The sequence below is a fragment of the Bos indicus genome, chromosome 1 (genome assembly GCF_029378745.1).
Source record: "Bos indicus isolate NIAB-ARS_2022 breed Sahiwal x Tharparkar chromosome 1, NIAB-ARS_B.indTharparkar_mat_pri_1.0, whole genome shotgun sequence".
NCBI classification, from domain to species: Eukaryota; Metazoa; Chordata; class Mammalia; order Artiodactyla; family Bovidae; genus Bos; species Bos indicus.
The window spans coordinates 109,091,253-109,117,702 of record NC_091760.1 but is presented as its reverse complement, the minus strand read 5'-3'; the positions used below and the strand labels follow the sequence as shown (position 1 = coordinate 109,117,702).

Here is a 26,450-nt window from a genome sequence, read left to right as displayed (position 1 = left end):
CACGCCCACTCACGTGAGCGTAGCCCTGCGTGATCTGCTGCGGCGTCACGTGAGCGGCCGCGGTCACGTGGGCACAGTTTGCTCTGGGCTCCGGCAGCGGCTTCCTCCTGGAGTTGTACTCGCTGTCATCTCTCGGTCTCCCGCGGGCTCGATGGAGGACGAGGAGGAGGAAGCGAGGGCGCTGCTGCCAGGCGGCTCGGACGAGGCGGGCAGAGAAACCCGGGCTCCCCCCGCTGCCTCCGGGGCGCTGCAGGCCCTCTGCGACCCCAGTCACCTAGCGCACCGGCTTGTGGTTCTATTGCTGATGTGCTTCCTTGGCTTCGGTGAGCCGGCCGGCCTGGTGGGGTGGGAGTGGTAATTAAGGAATTCCAGAGTCTCGGAGTTGCGTTGAACTCCTAGGTCCTCCCGCCCTTTTTTCCCCTCCCTTCGCGACCCCACTGTTGCTGGCTATTCAGTGTCCCGAAGGTGGGGGGTCAGGGGACTGAGCTGAGCAACCTTTGTCCCACTCATTTGCTCTCGAAAGAAGTTCCAAAAGCTAGCAATTTGCCTTCTGGGACTATAGATATGAGAGAATCCCTAGATGTCAAGGTTCCTCTCATGACACTTTGTTTAGAGGGAATGCAGAAAGATGTAATCCCCTCCCCCAAAGAAGCCTCCAAAAATACTTTAAAGTATTTAAAGAATACTTTAAATTTTTTGGTTGAAAAATTCGTTGGCAGTCGTTTGTTTCTCTTCCTCTTTGGTAAAAGGTATGAGTGTGTCTTGTTGATTGCGTCAGTGGGTAGATGTATTCTCGTACTCTCTAGTACCCTCCGCTCTGCTAATGTGAAGCAGTCATACTGGACTGGACTTGTGCTGTTTGGTTTCAGTTACGAAATTTGGTGACTGTGAAAGCAGTTTCTGGAGATAATTTTTAAAATATCTGCTTATTATGTCCCAGCAACTAATTTTTCCAGTAACATTCTATGTCAGTATCAGCTTGGTGTGAAAGTAATAATGTATTTTTCGTGGACTCGCTGGATTTGGTGTAATCAACAGGTTTATGGTGGATACCTTTATGCTACTGCTGGAATAAATAAGAAGGCATGGAGGCTGCTTTGGGCTTTAAGTTTCTTTGTACCTCTTTCTGTTTCCTCTCTTCTCACTTTGTGGAAAGATGGTGCCCATTCATTAACTTTGAAGCCTGACATTGATATTCCTTTGATATGATATGATTCCTTTGACATTGATATGCCATTAAAACAGGATTCATGAAGTTCTGAGTTTAGGAACAAAAAATCAAGAACAACACAAGACACTTAAAATTGCCCCTACTTTAACAATTTATATTTAGTGATTTTTATGTTTACCTTCAGTGGGTTTCAGAAGCCAGAGGCATAACTTTTCTAATGACAGTTTTATTTCTTTTGAACTGGTGGTTTCTCATGTATACTTCTAGACAGAGTTAGTGGAGAAACAGAGGCAACATTATCTTGTGGCCTATCAAAACTCTTGTTGATTTTATTACTATAAAAAGTCCGACCTCTCTCCACTTCTTTCTTTCTGACCCTCCAGAAGATGTTACTATGTTTTAATCTAACCTTTTAGAACTCTATTTTCTTCTTCTTCATTCCTGGCTGTGTATTTGCTGAGTTATTTGATCTTGGATACTGTTTGTGGAATTAGAATTCTTATTTTGAAAACAGATCTAGTCAGAGTAGTTAAACTCCATTCCTGTGTGCTCAAGTGGTGGCTTTAGGTAACATTACTAGGAAACTGCTGAGGATGTTTTTGACGTGTGTGTGTGTGTGTGTGTGTGTGTGTGTGTGTGTGTTGGTAGCTTTAAGGAAAATATAGCTGTTTCATGAAGATGCTAATAAAACAATAGACATAGGAAACAGGATGAAAGTAAGGTGGAAAACGGCTTCCCTGGTGGCTCATCTGGTAAAGAATCTGCCTGCAATGTGGGAGACCTGGGTTTGATCCCTGGGTTGGAAAGATCCCCTGTAGAAGGGAATGGCAACCCACTCCAGCGTTCTGGCCTGGAGAACTCCCTGGACTGTGTAGTCCATGGGGTGGCAGAGAGTCAGACACAGCTGAGTGACTTTCACTTTCAAGGTGGAAAAACAGTTGTTGATTAACTTCTTAATCCAGGTTCCCAGTATTTGCTGTGTATGCAGGCTGATAATTTGTAAATAACTTGGTATGTTTTCTCTGGGTTATTTGGCTGCAACTGAGTATTATTGGACAAGGAAGCAGTCCAAAAAAGTTTCCTAGTATACTTTAATTTCCTAGTATAAACATTTAAAATCACCATTGGAGTAGTAATTGCAACTTGAAACTTTTATATGGAAAGTATTACTAAAAAGAAATTTGCTTTTCCCTTTTCTAGGCAGCTACTTTTGCTATGATAATCCTGCTGCCCTTCAGATTCAAGTTAAACGGGTAAGTTGACTTTTCACCTTTGTTTCTTTTGTTGTCTCTGGAGCAGATACACTGCTGAAGCATCAGCTCTCAGATTGCATGGTCTGAAACATTGTCTAATGAATCCATTTGAACATCTGTTGTCACCAAATCTGTGTAGGCAAGGAGTATTCTTGACTTGGAATGAGTGGCCACAGAGAATTCATTTATGGCACTTATGACTTGATATTGTTTCATACCTTAGATAAATAACTACTATTTCTACAGTGCAGCCCAAAAAGTATTGCAAATTTTTGTTGGCATTTCTCTCTCCCACTGTGTAATCATCAGAATGACAGATGATTTGGTAGGAGAGCATTTTGCTTTCTTAAATATGTTATTGTTATTTCATTTTTAAAATGTGGATACTGATTCCAGAGGATTGTCCATGTCGGTATTTTTGATATTTAAAGTTTCCTATGTATTTAGATTTTTTTTTTCCTTTGTAAGTTTTTTTTTTTTTATTTGATTCATTAGATAGGGAGAAATACACAGATTGGCCATTTACATTCTAGAGTGAATGAGAAAGACCAAGAATTAGTGAGGTGGGGGGAAAGGATATGCTAAAGACTGTCCTTTTTCATGTGAGTGAAGCCCCACAGCAGGTAGTACACAGGGAATAGAAATGTAGAAGATACAGGCGGATGTAGGCAGAGGTGATCCCCATAGGGCAAGAGCTGAGGGACGCTGAGCCCCACGGAGCCTCTGAAACGACTGCAGATGCAAGAAGTTCCCAGGTGGGGCCGTTTTTCTGGAGGTAGAGGCCAAAACTGTTAGTAACAGTAAATGATTAAGAAATGCCTCCACTACCAGAAAGAATGATTTGATTGTTAGTTGCTACACTTAACTGCTTTGAAAAAAATTGTTCTGTTTTCTTTCCATATAGGATATGCAGGTGAATACCACGAAATTCATGCTGCTGTATGCCTGGTATTCTTGGCCCAATGTAGTTTTGTGTTTCTTTGGTGGCTTTTTGATAGACCGAGTGTTTGGAATACGGTAAGCTTGGGAAAAATCTCACTTGTGGGTAAATATGATTATTAAGAAAACACAAAACTAGATTAAGTATTTCTAGGAAGAATTTATAGGAAGAACTGAATAAACTTGTGTATTGAGTGTGTTAATGTGCATTTGTTTGTGTGTGTGTGTAATTTTGGTTTTTGAAACTTGGTTGGTATTTCAGTTAAATGCTGCTCATGGCATATGGTAACTCAGTTATCTAAAGGTCAGTTATGCCCTCACTTGGAATCAGCAAGCCAGGTTCTGATTTCTGTTGCTGCCACTTGCTCAGCTTCTTAGTTCTTCTGAGCTGTTCCTAGATTCCTGAGCCTCAGTTTCCTCATTGGTAAAACATGGATAGTATTTCCTGCCTTGCAAGGTGGTTATAAGGATTGAGGGAGATGGGTGCACAGTATTTGGCAGGTATTTACTGTTTACCTCTCCCAGCCCCAGTGAGCTTTTCTCTTCTGCCTTTCTTTAGGCAGACCTAAAGACCTTTTTGTGACCACTCCAGTTAGATGCTGAGGAAGGCATCACATTATTAGCTTTGTCAGTTTTCATTCTGATGATTGTGTGCTGTTTGTGGAGACATTAGGAGGGATGTAGTCTGGAATATTTTCAGAAGGCAGAGGGCAAAATGACGATAGGCTTTCCAGCCATGTGTGGTGAAAAAGAAGAAACTATATGTGTTTAAGCTTGGGGACTAACTTTTAAACACTTTGATGAGTGTATAAAGGAGGACTTTAATTTGCTTCATCTAAAGGGGTAGAGTTTGCTTGAACTTGAAGGAAACAGATGCCATTTATGAGTGATGAAGATTTTGCTTGATCAGGATAACAGGAGAGGCCATGAGTTGTTTTGGGAAAACTTTCAGTAGACTGTGGTATTACCATTTCACAAGGATTTTTGGAGGGACTTGGGTTTCAGAAAGATGGTTTACTCATATAATCTTTAATGACTCTCCTAATACTGGTATTTTATTACTCTGGGGAAACATTAATGAGCTATTCAGAGTATGGAATGTTAGAGTAAGCAGATTGATATCATTTCTCATGGTCCCTGTTTTTCCTTTTAAAAATAGCTATTAGTTATACAGAATTAACGGAGAAGGCAATGGCTACCCACTCCAGTACTCTTGCCTGGAAAATCCCATGGATGACGGAGCCTGGTGGGCTGCTGTCTATCGGGTCGCACAGAGTAGGACACGACTGAAGTGACTTAGCAGCAGCAGCAGCATACAGAATTAAAACCACTTAAAAATTGTTTAATATAGAATTCCTTGGAATCAACCCTAAACTCAAGAAAAAATTTGTGAAGAATGTCCATTTTTAAATGGGAACCCTGGGAACTTCTTGAAGATTATTTAACAAGTTTTGTTTAAGAGATGATAATGGCTTAAACAAACATGCCCTTACCAAAGCCTCTGGAATCCCTTTGGGATTAGAGACCTCTATGGATTAGCATTCAGTCTCGGAAAGCTGCTGATTTCAGAGGCCAGCCATAACTTCATTTTTCTTCCTTTGGAGGGAATGCAGAGGAGTCCCAAGAAATCCAAAGTGAATTATTCCTGAAGGATTTGGTGATAAACTCTTAATTCCCTCTCTCTCTCTCTTTCTGACAGATGGGGCACCATCATTTTTAGTTGCTTTGTTTGCATTGGGCAGGTAAGACAAATGGTTCACTGATTACTGTGAACACTGTCTGTTGAATTCTTGTCTGCTTCCACCAGCGTGGATGTGTTTGGTGAAAGCCTAACTTAAGCAGAGTTCACAAATGCCCATGTGACATAATGCACAGTCCATTTTAAGCCTTGAGACAGATGAACATTGGTACTTAAATTTCACAGATTTACTAAGAAGAAATACTAAAATCATTGTAGAAGTTGTGTTTCATCTTATGTTACTTATTTTGGATTCCTTGAATTTTCTTTTTCATTGATCCTACATTATATTCCATGTTACAGGTTGTTTTTGCCCTGGGTGGAATATTTAATGCTTTTTGGCTGATGGAATTGGGAAGGTTTGTGTTTGGGTAAGTTATGCATAATTTCATTTGTCTTAACAAATTACTGTTTTGGGGGCTTCCCAGGTGGCTCAGTGGTAAAGAATCCGCCTGCAGTATAGGAGAATTGTAGGAGATATGAGTTTGGTCCCTGGGTGGAGATGATCGTCTGGAGGTAGAAATGGCAACCAACTCCAGTATTCTTGCCTGGAAAATTGCATGGGCAGAGGAGCCTAGTGGGCTATAGTCCATGGAGCAAAGCATTGGACACGACTGAGCGCCTGAACACATGCACACATTACTGTTCATTTATCAATTTATTAAAGATTTGCCAAAATATATTATTGTATATTCTGGAGAATTACTTCAAATCCTTGATATCTACCTCTCTTTCTCTCTTTCTCTCTCTCTCTCTATATATGTGTGTGTGTGTGCGCGCGCGTATATATACACACACAGACACACACAACTGCTCAATTGTTGTCTTAATTTCCTTTACAGTAAGCAACAATTTTGAGTGGTAATAGTTAATTCTGTATAGGGTTTGAATATTAAATAGTTTTCCAGAGATGATGTTTTTCTTAGGTGTTTTGCTTTTCTGTTGTATTGAAGACTGTGATTTAAACCTCATGTAGAGAAGTATGCTATGCTATGCTATGCTAAGTCACTTCAGTCGTGTCCGACTCTGTGTGACCCCATAGACGGCAGCCACCGGGCTCCCCCGTCCCTGGGATTCTCCAGGCAAGAACACTGGAGTGGATTGGCATTTCCTTCTCCAATGCATGAAAGTGAAAAGTGAAAGCGAAGTTGCTCAGTCGTGTCCGACTCTTAGTGACCCCATGGACTGCAGCCTACCAGGCTCCTCCATCCATGGGATTTTCCAGGCAAGAGTACTGGAGTGGGGTGCCATTGCCTTCTCCGGTAGAGAAGTGTAGAACGTCAATTTCTAGCTTGGTGATTAATGGACATTTTGCTGTTTCTTAGTGGGTAATGTGTAGGTCCTTTTGAATCATGTTGAAAAGGCTTTAATGAGCAGATTACTAAAAGACCAATAGCTCTCAGTGAATTTCAGTGTCTGTTCTGTAAGCTCATTCTCAATTCAGCCTTGGGCTTCCTGCCTGGAGGGATGCAGACAACCTAACTTACGCTTTTTACAGGTACCAGGGACACGTAGCCATAGGTGACACATCCCCAAAAGTGCTCTAAGTGAGGAAGAAGGGAAAAATGGTTTATTAAAATGTGAAAGGGACTCAGAGATAGATGTGTGATCAGAAATGGCCATCCATATAGGATTTGGATTCATAGAAGAGGAGAAATATTTTTAGATGAGGACAGTGGTGAGGAGGACTCAGTGTTTGGATGCAGAGAAGAGGAATCTCTTACCTGAAGGTCAATATTTAGAACCTGCAGAAGGAAAATTAAAATCTGGAAAGTAGAAGAATGTCAAATATGGAAGATACTGCCTAAAAAGTGTGAATCTATGTGTTTTCACAAAGTATGGACCACTCTTCCCAGATGAACATTTTATACAGTGAAGATGATGATGTGGTAGCTCAAACTCCTTTTATTGCCAGGCAGGGTTGTCATTGCAGTGTATTAAATTACCTGTACTTAAACGCAGGTTTGTGTGCCAGGTGCACAGTGAGGTTCAGTGAAATGTAGGAGTTTAGAGCAGAGAAGGGTATATTGCAGGGCTATGCAAGGAGACGAGGTGGCTCATGCCCTAAAAAGCTTCATGCTCCTGGAAGGGTTTAGGCAAAGCATTTTAAAAGATAGACGAAGCGGGGATGTCTCAGGGTACCTGATCAGCTCGTGTACAATTCTGTTATTGGCTGATGATGGGTGGTTATGATGGGAGGCAGTAGGGTGGTGTCACAGGGGTTAACTCTATCAGTCCTTAGGCTCCCGGAGGCCTGGGCTGTGTGCTCATGGTCATCAAGTAGTTCTTTTGGTGGGGGCAGTTTTCACATCTGCAGCACAACTCAGGAAATTCATACCAAATACTATTATCTGTGTCCTTCAGAGAGGAGCTGCAGCAGAGCATACGGGCAAAGGCCTGTCGCAGGAAGGCCCCACAGATCCTGCTGGGTTACAAAAGAACCCTTACATCTTGGACTTTGTGCGTCAGGAATTTGGACTGGGTACAGTGTGAACAGTGTGTCTGTGCCCCTGACATCTGGAGCCTGGACTGGGGTGACTTGAGGACTGGCACTGCTGACCAGAGCACCTACGTTTAGCCTCTCTGTGGCTTGGCTTTCTCATACTGCGGTGGACTCAGGGTCGTTGGCCTTTGTACACAGTGGCTCAGGGTTCTAAGTGTCAACGTTTGAGTGAAAAGGCAGATACCCCCTTTTATATCCCAGCCCCACTTCCACCGCCTTCTCCTCGTTGAAGCAATCACAAGTCCATCTAGATTCAGAGGAGGAGCGTAGACACTACCTCTTGACGGGATGAGTGTCAAAATTTTACACCTGCTGCATTGCTAACTGTGGTATTTCTTTTAAAAGCTGTGACTTTTCTTTCCTTGTTTTAGGATTGGTGGGGAGTCCTTAGCAGTTGCCCAGAATACATACGCTGTGAGCTGGTTTAAAGGCAAAGAATTAAACTTGGTGTTTGGACTCCAGCTTAGCATGGCGAGAATTGTAAGTATGACAGATAACAAAGCCAAATAGGAAGCAAACGATTGACTCTTGTAACCATGTCTTAAAGATTACAGGATGAAATATATTTCTGTATAAGTTGTGTTGATTTTTTATATATTTTTCTAGACCGTAATGTACCATTTACCTTTAGTGAAGGCATTTCTAATCTTATTTCACCTAAGAGGAAGCAGTTTCAAATGCTAATTGAGCATTCCTTAGTTCAGAGATTCTGAGCATTGGGACAGACGGATTGCAGAGGTTTTATTCTCTAACTTCTTTACCCATTTTCGGCATTACTGCAGTGAACGTCTTTATGTATGGTCATCCAGGCTCTGCTTGCACATTTCTAGTGATAAGAAGCTCTCACTCATCTACTACAGTTAACTTTTTGTTTTTTAAACAAATTCTCAAAGTCGTGTCACTATATAAAAAGCATCCAAATACATTATTTTTATTATTATTTGTTTACTTGGCTGCCCTGGGTCTTAGTTGTGGCATATGGGTTCTTTACTTGCAGCACATGGGATCTTAGTTCCCCAGCCAGGGATCGAACCTGGGTCCCCTGCATTGGGAGCATGGAGTCTTAGCCACTGGACTACCAAGGAAGTTCCAACTATGATTAACTTAGTAAAGCCCAGTCTCCTATAGAGATGAGATCTGCCTGCACAAGTAGCTTTTACTGGTTTTTGGATTTTTGCCTTCCAGCGAGTATTTATTTTCTCTGTCAGGCACTAGCATTTTGCTTACGAAGATGGATCTGAAGGTCTTGGTCAGACATATTCATTTGCTGTGCTTGTCTAAACCATGTGGCCTGGGTTTCAGTTCCCTGACTGTGATGCTCCCGCCTCTCTGGACTTCACTATTGGTGGTCATGTTCCTTCCAGTATTTGGAACCTGGAAATGATCACGGTGTTTCATATTAGGTTGTCTGGTAGAGGGTACCCAGGGGAGCGACATTCAGTTCAGTTCAGTCACTCAGTCGTGTCCGACTCTTTGTGACCCCATGAATTGCAGCACGCCAGGCCTCCCTGTCCATCACCAACTCCTGAAGTTCACCCAAACTCATGTCCATCAAGTCGGTGATGCCATCCAGCCATCTCATCCTCTGTTGTCCCCTTCTCCTGTCCCCAATCCCTCCCAGCATCAGGGTCTTTTCTAATGAGTCAACTCTTCGCATGAGGTGGCCAAAGTACTGGAGTTTCAGCGTTAGCATCATTCCTTCCAAAGAACACCCAGGACCGATCTCGTTTAGAATGGACTGGCTGGATCTCCTTGCAGTCCAAGGGACTCTCAAGAGTCTTCTCCAACACCACAGTTCAAAAGCATCAATTCTTCGGCGCTCAGCTTTCTTCACAGTCCAACTCTCACATCCATACATGACCACAGGAAAAACCATAGCCTTGACTAGACGGACCTTTGTTGGCAAAGTAATGTCTCTGCTTTTCAATCTAGGTTGGTCATAACTTTCCTCCCAAGGAGTAAGTGTCTTTTAATTTCATGGCTGCAGTCACCATCTGCAGTGATTTTGGAGCCCCAAAAAATAAAGTCTGACACTGTTTCCACTGTTTCCCCTTCTATTTCCCATGAAATGATGGGACCTGCCATGATCTTCGTTTTCTGAATGTTGAGCTTTAAGCCAGCTTTTTCCCTCTCCTCTTTCACTTTCATCAAGAGGCTCTTTACTTCTTCACTTTCTGACATAAGGGTGGTGTCATCTGCATATCTGAGTTTATTGATATTTCTCCCGGCAATCTTCATTCCAGCTTGTGCTTCTTCCAGTCCAGCGTTTCTCATGAAGTACTCTGCATATAAGTTAAATAAGCAGGGTGACGGTATACAGCCTTGACGTACTCCTTTTCCTATTTGGAACCAGTCTGTTGTCCCATGTCTGGTTCTAACTGTTGCTTCCTGACCTGCATATAGGTTTCTCAAGAGGCAAATCAGGTGGTCTGGTATTCCCATCTCTTTCAGAATTTTCCACAGTTTATTGTGATCCACACAGTCAGAGGCTTTGGCAAGTTGTTATAAACTCAACCTGAAAGGTGCTTTGGCCATCCCAAACCCTGTTCAGTTTTTTTTTCTCATAAACTCCTACGAATAGAGGTTTTTAAAAAGATTCTTGCCATTAAAAGTCAAGATTTTAAAGACTGTAAATGGCATGAAAATCCTTGGAACATAGTCTTAGGGAAGTAATCCAGTACAAAAAAATGCAGTACAAATGAAATATTTTTAATGTAATGCTTCATCTTATGAGATATATTACACTTATGTGTGTTGTATATATATAAAACATGTCTAATTTTTGTACACGTAGGCTTTTTCTAGTTTTCCAATATTATAAATAGAGCTGTTGTGCAGCAACATTCCAAAACTTGTCTATATCTCTGATTGTTTCCTGAGGCTAGATTGCGCAGAATGGAATTATTACTGAGTCAGAGGGTTTGTTTGGGTTTCTTAGGACTGTTGAGACATATTTCTGCCTTATCTTTTCAGAGATGTTTCTATCTCTGTCTTTGCGATATGAGAGGATCCTTCTTACTGTAGCTTTGATACTGCAGGCTATTATTTTTAAAAAGTCATTTTGTCAATTGGATAGGAAACACCCAAGTATTATTTTAATTTTTTTACCTTTGATAACTAGTGTGGTTTTCCACGTTTTCTAAATTTTATCCACAGGGACATTCTGGGTGCTTCATAATGTATCTTGGGCAAATCAAGACATGTCTGTAGCAGTTGGTGGATCTCATCATCCAGTAACTCCTAAAAGAAGGAAATAGGAGCAGTTGAGCAAGACTCATTCTCATTGATGCACTGTGATTACTAGTGATCTTCGGGTTCTTTCCTTTGTGGCCACAAACTAGTTAATAATCCATTCACCTTCATCCTGAGGAGCCCTAAGTTTCTCAAAAGGTGTCTCAGGCTTCTGTGATGCAGGGCTTATCAGATGGTAAGGGACCTGAGCTGGACGTGGAGTGAAGCAGAGCTCAGGCAGCCACCTCTGCAATAGCGAGGGTGGCTCGATTCTGGTCCGGATGGTGGATTTAGGGTCCTTGTGAGACTTGTGAGACCAGAGGAGTCCATCACAGAGGTGCTGGGATAGATGGAAGTTCAGTCTTTTTTTGTGTCTCTCATGTCCCTGCACTTACTCAGAAGAATTGTGGCAGTTCTGGCTTTACCTTGTCATGATTTTTTTGTTGGCTGAGTTGAGAGTTTGTCTGATTTTAAACACTTAGGCTATTACCATTACCCTTCAGTCAGTGGACTTCTCAGTTCTATTATTTTTCATGCCTTACCTGGGGGTTGGAAGTCCAGCAGCCTTTGGTTCTTCTTTGTTACTTTTAAAATGTCCTTATTTTGAGAAATATTTATTAAGTACTTGCTAAGCCAGATCACGTTAGGCATTTTAGATTTAAAGGGTTATTAAGACAATATGTCTTTAAGAGGCTTGTATTTTTGATGATATTGAGGAAAGTTTCCGGTAGGTCTTCATTTATACCTTCATGTTCATCTGAGTAGTGCCACTGGCTACCGTTTTGTGAGAAATAGCCATTTGTGCGATTTGCTGCGAGAATCTGGTTGAGGACCCATTCGTTTCTCAGTCTCCAGTGTCTGACCTTAGCAGTAGTGTTTAGGACACTTCCTTGATTTCTTCTCTTGGCTTCAAGGACCCCACAGTCTCATCATTTTCTTCTTGCTCCTGTACCTCTTTTTGCTGCGTCCATCTCAGTCTTCTCAACCTGTAATGTGGGCTGGGTCATCGGACACCTTCTCATTTCTTTTGACACTTAACTTCCTTGGTAATTGTATCTGGTTTTGAAGTTTTAAATAGCAATCTTTGCTCCTGAAGTTGTATTGTCCAGGCCTATCCTTTGAATTCCATCCCTTATGTGTAGCTTTCCTGCTGACATTTCCATGTGGATGTCTCGTAGGCGTATCAGACTCAACACAGCCAAAGCCCAGTTCTTGCCATTCCACCTACCATCACCCAAACCAGCTCATGCTAAAGGTTTCTCATTTTCATTTATGAACAGCTTTTATCTTCCAGTTTCTCAGGCAAAAACTTTGATGTCACTGTGAACCACTCCTTACCACTCGCTCAACTCTCTACATATTTTCCAGCAGCAAATCCTGTCAGCTTTACCATCAGAATGTACCTGTAATCTGATCGCTTCTCATTGTGTCCTCTGCCAGTCTCCCCAGTCCGAGACCGTCATCCCTCTTCTTCATTATGGCAGCCTCCCCCAGCCAATGTCCTGGCTTCTGTGTCATCCTCATTTGTAGGGTGTTTTGAGTATAGCAGCCAGAGTGAGTGTTAAAATGTAAGGAATTGTACCAGTTCTCTACTTAGAATCCCAGTGGCTTCCCATCTCACTCAGTAAAAGCCAGAAGTTCTTTTATTACCAGTAGCCTGCCTTGCCCCCAGTTCCTCCCTGAGGACCTCATCTCTTCTGTGTCTCCTTCGCAGACACTGCTCTAGACTCTTGGGGCCAGGTCACTGGCTGTTCTTCGGTCTGGAGTGCTGTGCTTTTCCCCTGGGCAGTCTCACAGCTTCCTTCAAGTTCTTAATCCACAGTCACATCTCAGCAAGGTGTCCACTCCTTTCTATTCTCCTTCCATCCTTTATTTTTTGCTTATTTTTTAAAGGAAACATGTATTGCTATTTGATATGGGCTTCGCAGGTAGCTCAGTGGTAAAGAATCAGTCTGCAGTGCAAGGGACTTGTAGGAGACTCGAGTTCAATCCTTGGGTTGGGAAAATCCCCTGGAAAAAGAAATGGCAACCCACTCCAGTAACCTTGCCTGGGAAATCCCATGGACAGAGGAGCCTGGCAGGCTATAGTCCATGGGGCCACAGAGAGTCAGACACGACTGAGCACGCCATGCCAAGGACAATCAGAGGATGGATTTTTTCCCCAGATGTCACTATCAGGAAAAGCTGTGCTTTTTCTGAGCCAAAGTTTATTATTGTCTTGGGTACCCTGTAAATTTGGTAACTTGTGTTTTATTTTTGTTTGGGCTACTAGGAAGTTCTAGATGTACTGTGCTGTTTTGAATACTAGCATTTTCTATAAGTTGCCATTTTTGTGTAGTAATCTTAGCTGTGGCTTTATCTTAGGTTGTTATTTTTCCTTGTAGTGTTTTTTTTTTTTTTATAATTATCTGTTTTTTAATGATCCCTATTATACCTATTTCTCTAAGCTACTCACATCTTTTTTTTTTTTCAAGCAGGACAGATACAAATGAAAATTATGATTTTTTTTCTTTCTCTTCCAGGGAAGCACAGTAAACATGAACCTCATGGGATGGCTATATTCTAAGGTTGAAGCTTCATTGGGTTCTGCTGGTCACACAACCCTTGGGGTCACACTTATGATCGGTTAGTGAATCCTGAAGTCCCACGTTTTGCCTCTTTTGAAAGCTTGTTACACAAAGGGGTGTGACAGAGAGGGGAACCCGGCTTAGACCACGTGGTTATGGTTGTGCCTGCACAGTTCACTAGTTCTTGGACCTAATTAGACACAGTGAACATAGTAACGTCATTCATCCCATTTGTGTTTTTATTTCCACTTTCTTAAAATGAGGATCTTGTCCTGTGTGTGCTGTTGTGATGAGCAAATGAGAGTATATGTGAGAACTTGGAAAGCAGTCAGGGAGTTTATACCTCCCTGTAAGGTGTTCGTTAATAGTCTATAGCAAAAGGGAGAATTGTTGCCTTTGATCAAATTCAGTTTGCTTATGGAACTTACATTTTGTAGATGTCAGAGGTGATAGGATGTGATTAGAAACCTACCAGGTTGGGAGCCCAGAGTCTGGATTCTGGTCCTGACTCATCTTTGACAAGGAAGTTAACCTCCATGTCTTAGTTTTCTGTAGAAGTGTGGCTGTTTGCCTAAGCCATATAGATCACTTCTGGCACCAGGGTCTGTTGGCTAAGGCTGGGTTGTGCTGGTTGCCAGCTGGGTCAGTGAGAAGCAGATGAGGCTCTCTGGACTCACCAGCTGTGCCTCTCTGTGTGGTAAATTTGTCTAACTGAGCCCCATGGGGTATGGAGAACTGCTTGCAGAGCCCTAGGGAGACTTGTGGGTGGCGAGCTGCAGGCTCTGTACCATCTTTTATTCCTTATAATTCCTTGGTACAGGCTGGTAAAGGGAGGACTGTTCTGTGCTTAGTTGCTCAGTCATGTCTGACTCTTTGCAACCCCATGGACTGTAACCCCCACCAGGCTCCTCTGTCCATGGAGATTCTCCAGGCAAGAATGCTGGAATGGGTTGCTATATCCTCCTCCAGGGCATCTTCCTGACCCAGGGATCGAACCCAGGTCTCCCTCATTGCAGGCAGATTCTTTACGATCTGAGCCACCAGGGAAGCCCAAGAATACTGGAGTGGTTAGCCTGTCCCTTCTCCAGGAGATCTTCCCAACCCAGGAATTGAACTAGGGGGTAGTGAGAGGTAATGCTAGACTGGCAGCTTGTTTCTAGAGACCCCTCCCCTCTTCCCCTCCCTCTCAAATCCTTTGCCTCTCAAAAGCTTTTTCTTACTCTCAAATGCTCTTCAGTATTCTTTCTAGTTCCCTCCACGGTGGAGAATTTGATAATACATTTTAAAGAATTTTAGAGCCAGGAAGGATCTGTGCCATCAAGTCAAAGCTTCTTATTTTACAGATGGGAAAATTGAAGCTCAGAGAGGTTAAATTCCTTGCCCAAGATCAGTCAGCTTGTTAGTGCCAGAAGCAGAACTCATGTCTCCTGACTCTGCAGTCTTTCATATTATGTCGTATTGCATCAGCCAATTAAAGATTCATTAGCTTTACTAAACTTCTGTTTATTAAAATCTTGAGAAGCATAAACTTTCTTCACTCTCTCTCCTGGTTCACTTTAATGATATGACTCAGCATCGGTGACTAATGCTGATTGCACGGAGGAGAGAGAGAGTGGGCTGTGCTGTGGGAGGACTGGTGCCCTTGGGGGCGCCACGAGGTGGGGGCAGGGGCTAGACTTGGGAAGGGGTCAGAAGAAACATGAACTGGTGCCCTTGGGGCCACCATGGAGTGGGGGTTAGACTTGGGAAGGGGTCAGAAGTAACTTGAGCTGGTGCCCTTGGGGCTGCCATGGGGTGGGGGTTAGACTTGGGAAGGGGTTAGAAGTAACTTGAGCTGGTTGGTACCCTTGGGGTCGCCACGGGGTGGAAGCAGGGGTTAGACTTGGGAAGGGGTCAGAAGAACATGAGCCGATCATAGGATCAGACTTTGCTTTTGCAATTCTGTCCTCTTCCCCTGCCCCGGTATCCATCAATAATGGGTGCTTAGACTGAATTAAGAAATTGGGACTAATTTGCTAGCTGGTCATCAGCTTTCTTTAATCTGTATTCTGATTATAAGACTAGACTAGTTTGTTCTAGCCTTTCTAATCTCCAACCTTCTCCTGGGAAATAATTAATATATAGTAATAGCAACTGTTTCGTGCCGAGTGGTTCCCATATGCATTTACTTTCCTTCTGTCCTGATTTAGTAATTGTAGTTTTTTTGTATATGCCTCCAGATGCCATCCCTTTCCGTGGCTAAGTTTTCTGCTGTTAATATAATGTGCTGCCTTTTAGGAACCTTCGGTTTGGTTCTGTAAAAAATCTCTCTCTCTCTTTTTTATAGGGGGTATAACATGCATTCTTTCACTTGTCTGTGCCTTGGCCCTTGCTTACTTGGATCAGAGAGCGGAACGAATCCTTCATAAAGAACAAGGGAAAACAGGTTAGTCTGAATGCAAGAAAACTTAGGCTTTTGGGAATTATGGCCTTTTTGAGATAATTTACAGTGAGGTAAGTTCTTAATAGTAATGTTGTAAACCCAGTGAAGCTTATTAATACATGCTTATTAAATCTTTTTCTTCCACTTAAATTTTAAAAACAATTTTATATTGATGTATATTCAGTTTAAATATTTTATTTCCAAATCTATTTCCACTTGTCTAAAGTTTTGGATATGTTTTTTTCCCCTGTAAGTGGTTTTGGCAGAATTTACCTTCTTGATTGTACTTTGTATATTTTCAAAGTGATAAGTGTTCCTGGAGGAGAGGAAGAAGGTAGATACTAATCTTAGATTTTATATTTTTCTATTGTCTTTTAAAATTATCCCCAAAGCTGTGTTCTAGTAATTTACTGAGAAAAGTTTTTTTTTTTTTTTTAACTGAACTGCAAAAGTTAATCAGGTGATAAAAGAAAAAGAATCTTGACTTAGAAATGCAGAATTGCACTGACAGCATCTTTCTTGTCTCCTCTCAGGAGAAGTGATCAAGTTAACGGACGTGAAGGATTTCTCCTTACCCCTGTGGCTTATATTTATCATCTGTGTCTGCTATTATGTCGCCATCTTCCCTTTCATTGGACTTGGAAAGTAAGTAATTTCTAGCCTTCCATTTTTGTTTGCTAAATTATGAGAATTTAATCATATAAGTGTAAATTTTTAAGCTGTAAATTTTTGTTAGTATGTTGTTAGTATGTTCATAGAAATTGTTTTACATCCTGGGATACAACTGTTTTTCTTAGCTTGAGGTTTGTTTGCTCAGTCACTCAGTTGTGTCCGACTCTTTTGACACTCTGTGGACTGTAGTCCGCCAAGCTCTGTCCGTGGGATTCTCTAGGCAAGAATACTATAGTGGGTTGCCATGCCCTCCTCCAGGGGATCGTCCTGACCTAGGGATAAAACCCACTTCTCTTGCATCTCCTGCGTTGACAGGCAGATTCTTTACTACTGAGCCACCCAGGAAGCTGTAGCTTAAGGTTTAGTATTGGTTTAATTCTTGTACCAGGTTTTTGAGGAAACACCTAAGTACAGTTTTTGATTCGTGATACTGATTTATTTTAATGCTTGATTTTGGATTTGTATTCTTTGTTTCCTCTTTATTCTTTTGCTAGGAAGTCTCTTACTGAGAATGGAGATGGTGCATTAGCTCATAGTGACGAGGCACATCTGCATTTGTTAGACTGCAGTTCTACCAGACTCCAATTCAGGGTTTAAGTCAAATTCTTTGCTTTATCTCCTACCTCCTCTATGTTTTTGTAGGCACCTACTTAAACAGAGTGGGCTACTCTTGTGGCTCAGTTGGTAAAGAATGTGCCTGCAATGCAGGAGACCTGGGTTCTATCCCTGGGTTGGGAAGATCCCCTGGAGAAGGGAAAGGCTACCCACTCCAGTATTCTGGCCTGGAGAATTCCATGGACTGTATGTATAGTCCATGGGGTTGCAGAGAGTCAGACACGACTGAGCAATTTTCACTGTCACTTAAACAGAGCAGTGTGTGAGTGTGTGTTTGTGGAGAAACATCTTTGTAATCATAATCCTTAAATTCAGTCTTTCATTTTACAGTTTGAGAGAGGAACCTTATACATTATTTAGCAAAGGACGCATCCAGTATTATTTTTAAGAAAAAGAAGCCATCTTGGTTTCATATAGTAATATATTTGGGTTTCTGAAAATTTGTGTGTATTATTTTCTGTATATGTAAAAGAGGAAAAATTAGGCATCAGTGTATTTTATTTAGTTGGTCAAGTACTTACATAAATACTAAAGCTTTAGCCCATTGCTCAAAGATGAATATCAAATAAGATGGGAAAACAGTTCAGAAAGAAGGGGAAGTTGACTATTTTATTCAGTATTACTTTGCTTTTATTTTTACAAAAACAGAATAATTCTCTCTAAAGGGTTTATTTTTTTCCCCCCTCTCTATTTTAGAGTTTTCTTTACAGAGAAATTTGGATTTTCCTCCCAGGCAGCCAGTGCTATTAACAGGTATTCCATTAATTCTGTGAATGCTTACTGTGTGCTTAGTGTGGGTCTTTAGTTATAACCCCGTGTTAGAGCCAGAGAAGATTTATGTGAGCTAACGTCTATAGTGTGAAACCAAGTCTATCTTGGGTCTTGATCCTGAAAATGGCCATCTTTACATTCATGGAAAACCAGCGAAGTCTTGGATCACTTTTATATCTTTATATTTCTATTTACTGATGACCATTTTAGAAGAATGTTAAATGAGCTCGGAATTTTAGAATTAAGGACTTTTGGATTTTTTTTTTTTTTTTGCTGCGATATCTTTTATTAAGTATCTTTTGTATTTTCTGGGCAGTGTCGTATATGTAATATCAGCTCCCATGTCCCCAATATTTGGGCTTCTGGTGGATAAAACAGGAAAGAACATCATCTGGGTTTTGTGTGCAGTGGTGACCACACTTGCTTCCCACATCATGCTGGCCTTCACACTGTGGAACCCCTGGATTGCAATGGTAATGTGGCTGCTGACACCGCGGGGCTCGGGGAGGACTGTACAGCACGTAGCAGAAGCCGTGCTCGGTCTTCTGATCGCAGTGCTCGTGATAGTGGGGCAGACAGACTTGATGTCCGTTTCCACAGGATAACTATTTTTAAAGTATATAAATAATAGTCATCAATACATAAAGTCTTTTTGATTTCATTTGGCTGTATAGTACTCTCAATGCTAATGGAGAATTTGAAATAAAACAGTCGTATAAAAGCCAAAATGCCTATTAGTTCCATTTACTTTTCATTAAGAAAAGTCATTCCATCATTTAGCCCCAGCATCTATGATTTTACATTTTTTGGTCTCTGACTCTAAGTAGGTCAAAGAGTAATGATGAATTCATCAAGTTTTTGTTATTCATCAAAAATGTCATTTTTTAAGGCCACAGGCTGAAGTGCTATATTTCTTAACTGTTAATAAAAGAATATTGTGAATATATCTATTTGTGCCCTTGGTGAGAAGTCTGTGGGATGGATTCCTAGAAGTAGAAATGCTAGAGCAGAGGTTTTGCACACTGAACATCTTGGTGGATGCTGTGAAGCCTCTGCTGTAATAACTTTCTACCCATTTAGGACTTTACCAATAATATATGAATGTGTTTGTTTTTTTTATTAATAGTGTCCTCGCTATGTTGGACACTGGCATTGTTTTAATTGTTGCCAATTTGATAGGGATAAATGATGAGTGATCTTATTTTAACTTAAGTCATAAAGTCTCTTCTTTAATTGGAGAAAAAGTTAGCAGTAGGTGCTGTTTAATGAGCATTGATTGTTACTGGTTCTATGCTTGGCTCTCTAGATGGGTGGTGATGACCCAGAGGTAAGATAATAGACTACTGGCATAGTGTTACCATGATTGCTTAATTTGTAATTCCTAATGAATACTGGAAAATTAGCTTTCCTGAGACATTGGTAATGACTTTTTGCAAATTATCTTTATTTTCTTACTTGGTGTATTTTGTCACTGGAGGAATACTGTTAGAGAGGGGCCAGGACCTTTCTGTATTGAATGTGAATTTTTAGCCTAATTATTTTGTAACGCAATTTGTGTGGATATGCATGTGTTAGTTATTATGTCACTGTTGCTAATCTGCATCAAAGGAAAATCACCTTTTGGTAAATATAAGCATTTTTTACTCTTTTCTGTGTTGCTCTTTGTAGTGTCTCCTGGGACTCTCCTACTCATTACTCGCCTGTGCCTTGTGGCCAATGGTGGCGTTTGTAGTTCCTGAACATCAACTGGGAACTGCATATGGCTTGTAAGTGTTTGCACATGGATCATATAATGTCTATCCCTGCTGTGTCAATTTAATTATCTTATAAAAATTCAGACCTCTTGAATCTAGTCATCTTCAGGCTTTTGGGACAGCTCTGAACCTCGAAATAAGCAGAAAAGTCCGTTAATCTATTTGTGTTATTATTGTGGCAAAAAAATGCACCAAGCCCCTAATAGGAGAACTAGCGATAAGCCACTCTGTAAAAGGGCATTGCTTGCTGACCATCCTGCTGCCTGTTTATCTGTAGACTTCTCAGTGAGACACTGCGTCCCTGTCCTCTCTGGTGGAAAAGGCCAAAGCGGGGAACCACATCTATGGTTGGCATTCGCTTAGCCCTTTGTCTCCTTCAGCAGGAAGGTGTCATGTTCATCCTGCCCTTGCTGAGGCAGATTCCCTTACCTGTGAGCCTAAAGTTAAGTAGTGGAAACAGTCATGGAAAAAAAAAAAATCTAATCAGATCATTCTTGGTTAAAACATCTCTTAGCATTAATAATATGTGGTTTATAGATACAGTTATTTATAGTGACTTGCTTTTTGTGTATGATGACTTTAGAATTGATATATTTTTTTTTTTTGATTTCTTAAATTGTAGCATGCAGTCCATTCAGAATCTTGGGTTGGCGGTCATTTCCATCATTGCTGGAATGATCCTGGATACTCGGGGATACTTGTTTTTAGAAGTTTTCTTCATTGCCTGTGTTTCCTGTAAGTGCGCCACCTGGCAACATTTAGTTTCTTCTAATATGTGGCAGAATGTCCTTGTTTATTGGAGAAGGAGATGGAAGCCTGCTCCAGTATTCTTGCCTGGAGAATCCCATGGACAGAAGAACCTGAAGGGGCCCTGGCGGGCTACCGTCCATGCAGTTGCAGAATCAGACATGACTGAAGTGACTTAGCATGCACACGTTGTCATTTATACTTGTAGGTTTTTGTTATTGTTCTTTTCCCCGCTTTTAAAAACCAAATCCCTAAAGTGTTGCACTCAGATTTGCCTAATTCTTAGCCTATGCATCTGTTTCCCAGCTAGTGATTTTTTTTTTTTTTGGTAGTACTATTTTTTTTGATCTCTCAGTTTTTAAAATTATTTTTAATTGGAGATAATTGTTTTACAGTGTTCTGTTGGTTTCTGCCATATAGCTGTGTGAAGCAGCCATAAGTATACATATGTCCCCTCCCTCTTGAACCTCCTTCCCCCAAAACCCACAGAGCACGAGGCTGAGCTCCCTGTGTTACACAGCAGCTTCCTCCTCCAGCTAGTGACTTTTCAGTTCTGTGAAGAGTCATCGGCACTTTTCAGGAGATTCCTATCCATAAAGGTAGCAGTGGAGTCTACTTTCTGTTCTGTTCTAAATATTTGTTCTTTTTACTGGTAAACGTTATGTTATACAGTGCAAAGAAGAATGTAGTACAGATACATGTTACAGCGTGAATGAACATTAAAAACATTCTCAGTGAAAAAAGTTACACAGAAAAAGTCACCCAGATTCCATACTCATCTTGTCTGTTTCATAAAGACTTAATTTTTTTTTTTTTAAACAAAACACTTTCCCCTTTAGAGTAGATCCATTTGAAGGGTCCTGAGTATGTCCCTAGTGTGAAGATGTGGACATTAGTGTGGCTTAGGGCTGAACACTCATGATTTATTCATTAGTCTGTTTTGAATTGTTTTTATTGTTAGTCCTGTTATTTAATTTTACCAATAAATCATTTATTTAATGATTCATTGGTTAAAAATAGGAAGCATTAGGAAACTGCTGAAACTGCAAACATAAATCAGTATTTTTCCACTGATGTGTTCACCTTACACATAAATTGTGTTCATCTGAAGAAAATGTCACATAACATACCAAGATGTCTTTTATCCTTCAGTAAGTTGTATTTAAAATGGTATACTCCAGTGATAATTTTATCTGACTTCATTTACAGGAATAAAGACTAAGGTGTGGTATTTGCAGATGATTGCTATGACTAGCCTGAATGCATTTTATTATCTCAAAATTAGCAGAAATTAGCACATCACATTTTAAAAAATATATAATTTCTTCTTAAATAGTGGGCTGTATATGAATTAATAGACTTCCCTGGTCTGGTGGCTTGGATGGTAAAGAATCCACCCATCTTCCAGATCCCTGGGTCAGGAAGGTCTCATGGAGAAGGAAATGGCAACCCAGTCCAGCATTCTTGCCTGGGAAATGCCATGGACAGATGAGCCAGGCGGGCTACATACAATCCATGGGGTTGCAGTTATGATTACATAGGAACCATTGGGGAAAAGCACAGGTATTTAAGGATCCTATGTTTTTTTCACTTCCAGTGTCCCTTTTATCTGTCGTCCTACTCTACATGGTGAATCATGCCCAAGGTAAGAGAAGTTGAGGTATTTTTAAAATTAATTTATTTTTTAATTGAAGGCTAATTGCTTTATAGAATTTTATTATTTTCAGCCAAATATCGACCACAGTGGACAATTGTTTGGGGCCCTTGGATTGTCTCCATGCCCCTGTAGAGGCCAGTGCTTTAGTTCATGTAATAACATTCTGTTTATAGTGTTGAAACATATTTTCCTTCATAGCATATAATTATGTTTCTGGACCCTCACATTTATTTATTAAAATTGTTGTTCTGTTCTTGCTGGTCAGTTCAGTTTAAGTTTTGTGTTAGGTGTTATTTTTGTATTATCATAAAGAAGTATAACTTTTTAAAAAAGTAACCTGAAGTCCTTCCTATATACTTAAAGTATAATTGTGATGACTGTTGTAGCCTGTGTCTTATATTTTTAAAAAATGAAAAGTGAACATATTTATGGCTGAAGTTTGCATTTTAAGGTTGAAAGTGTTTGGTAACAGAATGAGAAATTACAGGTTTTTTTCATTTGCTTATATTGGTTTTTGTATTTTTTGTCCTTAATAAAATTTTTATATTACCTTTATTAGTTTTTCTAAACTGGCTTACCCCCTAAGGGTTGTCATGTATTTAGAAAGATGACTATATATGATGTTTAAATAATTTTAGGTCATTTCTTTTAATGTCTCTTAATTTTCACTACTTATTAATAGTACAGTGTCCCCAAACCTTGAGCAATACATAAATCCAAATTTCTTAAAAAATGCTAACATTAAGGAGTGATTATTTGTATCATATAAGGGTTCTTAAAAAACACTTTTTCCCCCTTGGGACGTTTTCAGGAGATAAACTGTTTTTCACCTTCCGCAGCTTTTTTTGTTACTTTAAGATGTATGTGTGCATGTGCAAATTGGCATGTGCGTGTTTGAATTTTACTTCTGATAGTTAACATTGAAAAAATTCCACACTTGTATGTATTTTAGGTGGGAACCTAAATTATTCTGCCAAAAAAAGGGAAGAAATGAAACTTTCTCATGAAGAGTAAGTATTGAAAGAGAAAAGTCTTTATTTTTAAAATCTTGACGCATTAGCAGTTTATTTCAAGATTGGGTTTAGACTTTTAAGAAATTAGTCTCGAGTTTTGAGAGCTAACAGTTACCTTTGGGACTACTGTAACATAATTCTTGTTTGTATTAGAAAATTTTTAAAGGGTGGATATCAAAGATTAAAATAAAATGAAGGGAATAAAAAGCAAATTGGGCTTTAACTTTCCTTCTGAGAGAAGAGAGAGAGGCCTGCAGTATTTATAATTTATTGGAGGAAAGGGCTTTGTCCTCACTTCCTGTGCTAGGCTTACCCTTTCATTCTTTCTCGTATTTTCTTTTTCTTAACTAATTATTGTTGTTCAGTTGCTCAGTTGTGTCTGACTCTTGGTGATGGTTGAAATAATCTTTTACTATCTAGTTGAGATCAGATCAGATCAGATCGGTCGCTCAGTCGTGTCCGACTCTTTGTGACCCCATGAATCGCAGCACGCCAGGCCTCCCTGTCCATCACCAACTCCTGAAGTTCACCCAAACTCACGTCCATCGAGTCGGTGATGCCATCCAGCCATCTCATCCTCTGTCGTCCCCTTCTCCTCCTGCCCCCAATCCCTCCCAGCATCAGAGGCTTTTCCAATGAGTCAACTCTTCGCATGAGGTGGCCAAAGTACTGGATAAGATAAGATAGTTGATATTAACTAGTTAGGATCATCTTTTATTTCCTCCTGGTACTAACATGCTATTCTGTATTCTCTTACTTGGAACAGATTAAAGTATATAGTGTGGAATTGAAGTTAAATCAGTTTTTTCCATGAGTGTATGCTGAACCATAGTAGTGACTATTTTTTTTTTTGAACTTTTTATTTTACACTGGGATACAACCAATTAACAATGTTGTGATAGTTTCCGGTGAACAGTGAAGGGACCCAGCCATAAATATACAAGCATCCATTCTCTTTTAACCGTCCTCTCATCCAGGCTGCCACATAACACTGAGCAGTTTGATGTGCTATGCAGTAGTTCCTTGGTGGTTATGCATCTTAAACACAGCCATGTGTACCTGTCCATCCCAAACTCCCTAACTGTCCCTACCCGGCCCAGCAGCCATGTTTGTTTTCTAAGTCTGTGAGTTTATCTGTGTCCTGTAAGTTTATTTGCATAATTTCTTTTTAGATTCCACATATAAGGGATGTCATGCAGTGCTTCTCTTTCTCTGTCTGACCTACTTCACTCAGCATGACACACTCTAGTTCCATCCTTGTTGCTGCAAATGGCATTATTTCATTCCTTTTAATGACTGAGTAATATTCCGTTGTATATATGACCACATCTGCTTTATCCATTCCTCTGTCAGTGGACATTTAGGTTGTTTCCATGTCTTGGCTATTGGAAACAATGCTGCAGTGATCACTGGGGTGCATGTATCCTTTTGGATCATGTTTTTCTCTGGATATATGCCCAGGAGTGGGATTGCAGGGTCATATGGTAGCTCTGTTTTTAGTTTTTTTAGAAGTGTCTCCATATTGATCTTCATAGTGGCTATACCAATTTACATTCCCACCAATAGTATAGGAGGGTTCCCTTCTCTCTATACCCTCCCCAGTATTTATTTATTGTTTGTGGATTTTTTGATGATAGCCATTCTGGTGGGTGTGAGGTGATATCTCATTGTAGTTTTGATTTGCATTTCTCTCATAATTATTGATAATTATTGATGTTGAATATCTTTTCATGTACCTAATTGCCATCTGTATGTCTTCTTTGGAGAAATGTCTATTTAGGTATTCTGCCCATTTTTTGATTGGGTTGTTTGTTTTGATGCTGTTAAGCATCATAAGCTGTTTGCAAATTTTGGAGACTAATACCTTATGAGTCACATCATTTGCAAATACTTTCTCCTGATGAGTCTTTTTCTTGTTATTTCTAGTTTTTTAGATACTGAATTTTTATGATTTAAAAAATTTATTTGTAAATCTATACTGTGTAAGTTTTATGAATTTTGAGTAGGCTGAAATAGGATAGAACAAGGCTGTGTTTTCTGGAGATTGATTCTTGCTTGTCTCAAATTCCTTTTTTTTCTGGCCACACCTTGAGGCTTGTGGGATCTTAGTTCCCCAACCAGGGATTGAACCTAGGGCCTCAACAGTGGAAGTGTGGAGTCCTCCCAGTGGACTGCCAGGGAACTCCCTCAAATTCCCTTTTAACATAATAATTCTACTTCTGTAAATAGTTGTTGTTTTTAAAATCATGTTTTAGAAGGATTTTTAAAGTCAGAGATACTCAACATTGTCATATGTTAAGTGAACAAAAGGTAAAAATGCAAATATATCCTAATTTTATTCAAGAAAAAGTATGCAAGCATATGTATTTCTTAAATGCATTACTTGTATATAATGGAAAAAAGGCTGAAAGAAAAATCCCCAAATATTACCAATTCCATTTGAATGGTAGGGTTAGAAGAGTTTATTTTTTTTCTTGGCTTTTCTGAATTTTCTACATTGATCCTGTGTTACTTTTATGGTCAAAAGGAGTGAAAAGATTATCCAGCAAAATGTGTAACTTAATACTTGACACTGCATGTTTTTTATAGTGGTTATGGTTTTCATTTTGTAATGATGGGGTTTTGTGGGTTTTTTTCCCTTCCCTTTTTTGATAATGTATTATATTGTGTTTTACAGATGAGAAGTTTAAATGACTGTGTCATGAGATTGGGCTGCACACATCATTGGTTTGAAAACCTCCCTTTTTTAAAAAAAAATTTAGAGTTTAGTCATTAGGAAAAATAATAGTTTGGAGAGATTTTATATTTATATTTTGAATATACCTATTGTAAAGCATAACTGTGAGGACTGTGTCTTCTGTATTGCTGAAAAATTCTGCTTTGGAATAGGCTTATCAGTGGTGACGTTTGCAAAATTGCACCTGGTACATGCAGGTGATTTTGAGTAAGGACAGTAAATAATGGAAATCTTTGGATATTGTATTGACATAATTTTCACAAAATCTATTTAAGGATTTGGCCCTTTTTTTTTTTTTAATCTTAAAGCAAAAAAAAAAAGCTTTTGAAGTGATAGAAAGGATGTTTTATATAGAATAAATAATGGCATTTTAATAGGCATTCCCTTTTGTAATAGGGGATATTTGAAAGATACTTTTATGAAGTCTCATTTCCACATATAGCAGATTGTGTTCTCTCTTTAGTTACAAGAGCTTGCTGACCCTTTTGAGCTTCTGTATTTCTCTGTTACTGAGAACCCTAATCCCTTAGGGACATGATTTTGTGGTACAAACTTTTTGTATGATTTTTCCTATAGTCCGGTTAATTACTAAAAGTTATGTAACTGTAAATTATGATAATTGTATATCTATACAGATAAATAAAAGCGCTGCAAAAGAAA

At 39.9% G+C, this 26,450-nt stretch overlaps 1 protein-coding gene across 2 annotated transcripts; it reads left to right on the top strand.

The window, feature by feature from the left end:
* The first annotated feature begins 50 nt into the window (after window positions 1-50).
* Window positions 51-26,450, top strand: MFSD1 (major facilitator superfamily domain containing 1). Of its 2 annotated transcripts, XM_019960204.2 has the most exons (16): window positions 52-323; window positions 2,372-2,424; window positions 3,329-3,441; window positions 5,063-5,105; window positions 5,405-5,472; window positions 7,976-8,084; window positions 13,358-13,460; window positions 15,729-15,827; window positions 16,358-16,469; window positions 17,808-17,864; window positions 18,199-18,355; window positions 19,551-19,648; window positions 20,259-20,371; window positions 21,981-22,028; window positions 22,993-23,050; window positions 25,731-26,450. In XM_019960204.2, the coding sequence occupies exons 1-16, from the start codon at window positions 152-154 to the stop codon at window positions 25,732-25,734; spliced, it is 1,407 nt and encodes a 468-aa protein (XP_019815763.1). In that variant the 5' UTR covers window positions 52-151; the 3' UTR covers window positions 25,735-26,450. The 2 variants fall into 2 exon arrangements, with proteins under 2 accessions (XP_070623927.1, XP_019815763.1); XM_070767826.1 differs by lacking the exon at window positions 25,731-26,450 and having other exon boundaries at window positions 51-323; window positions 22,993-23,054.

Bases quoted from the DNA above. Each gene is read 5' to 3' on its own strand.
- MFSD1 (XM_019960204.2), top strand. From the start codon at position 152: ATGGAGGACGAGGAGGAGGAAGCGAGGGCGCTGCTGCCAGGCGGCTCG. The intron at 3,442-5,062 runs GTAAGCTTGGGA...TCTTTCTGACAG, and splicing joins GACCGAGTGTTTGGAATACG to ATGGGGCACCATCATTTTTA. The intron at 5,106-5,404 runs GTAAGACAAATG...TCCATGTTACAG, and splicing joins GCTTTGTTTGCATTGGGCAG to GTTGTTTTTGCCCTGGGTGG.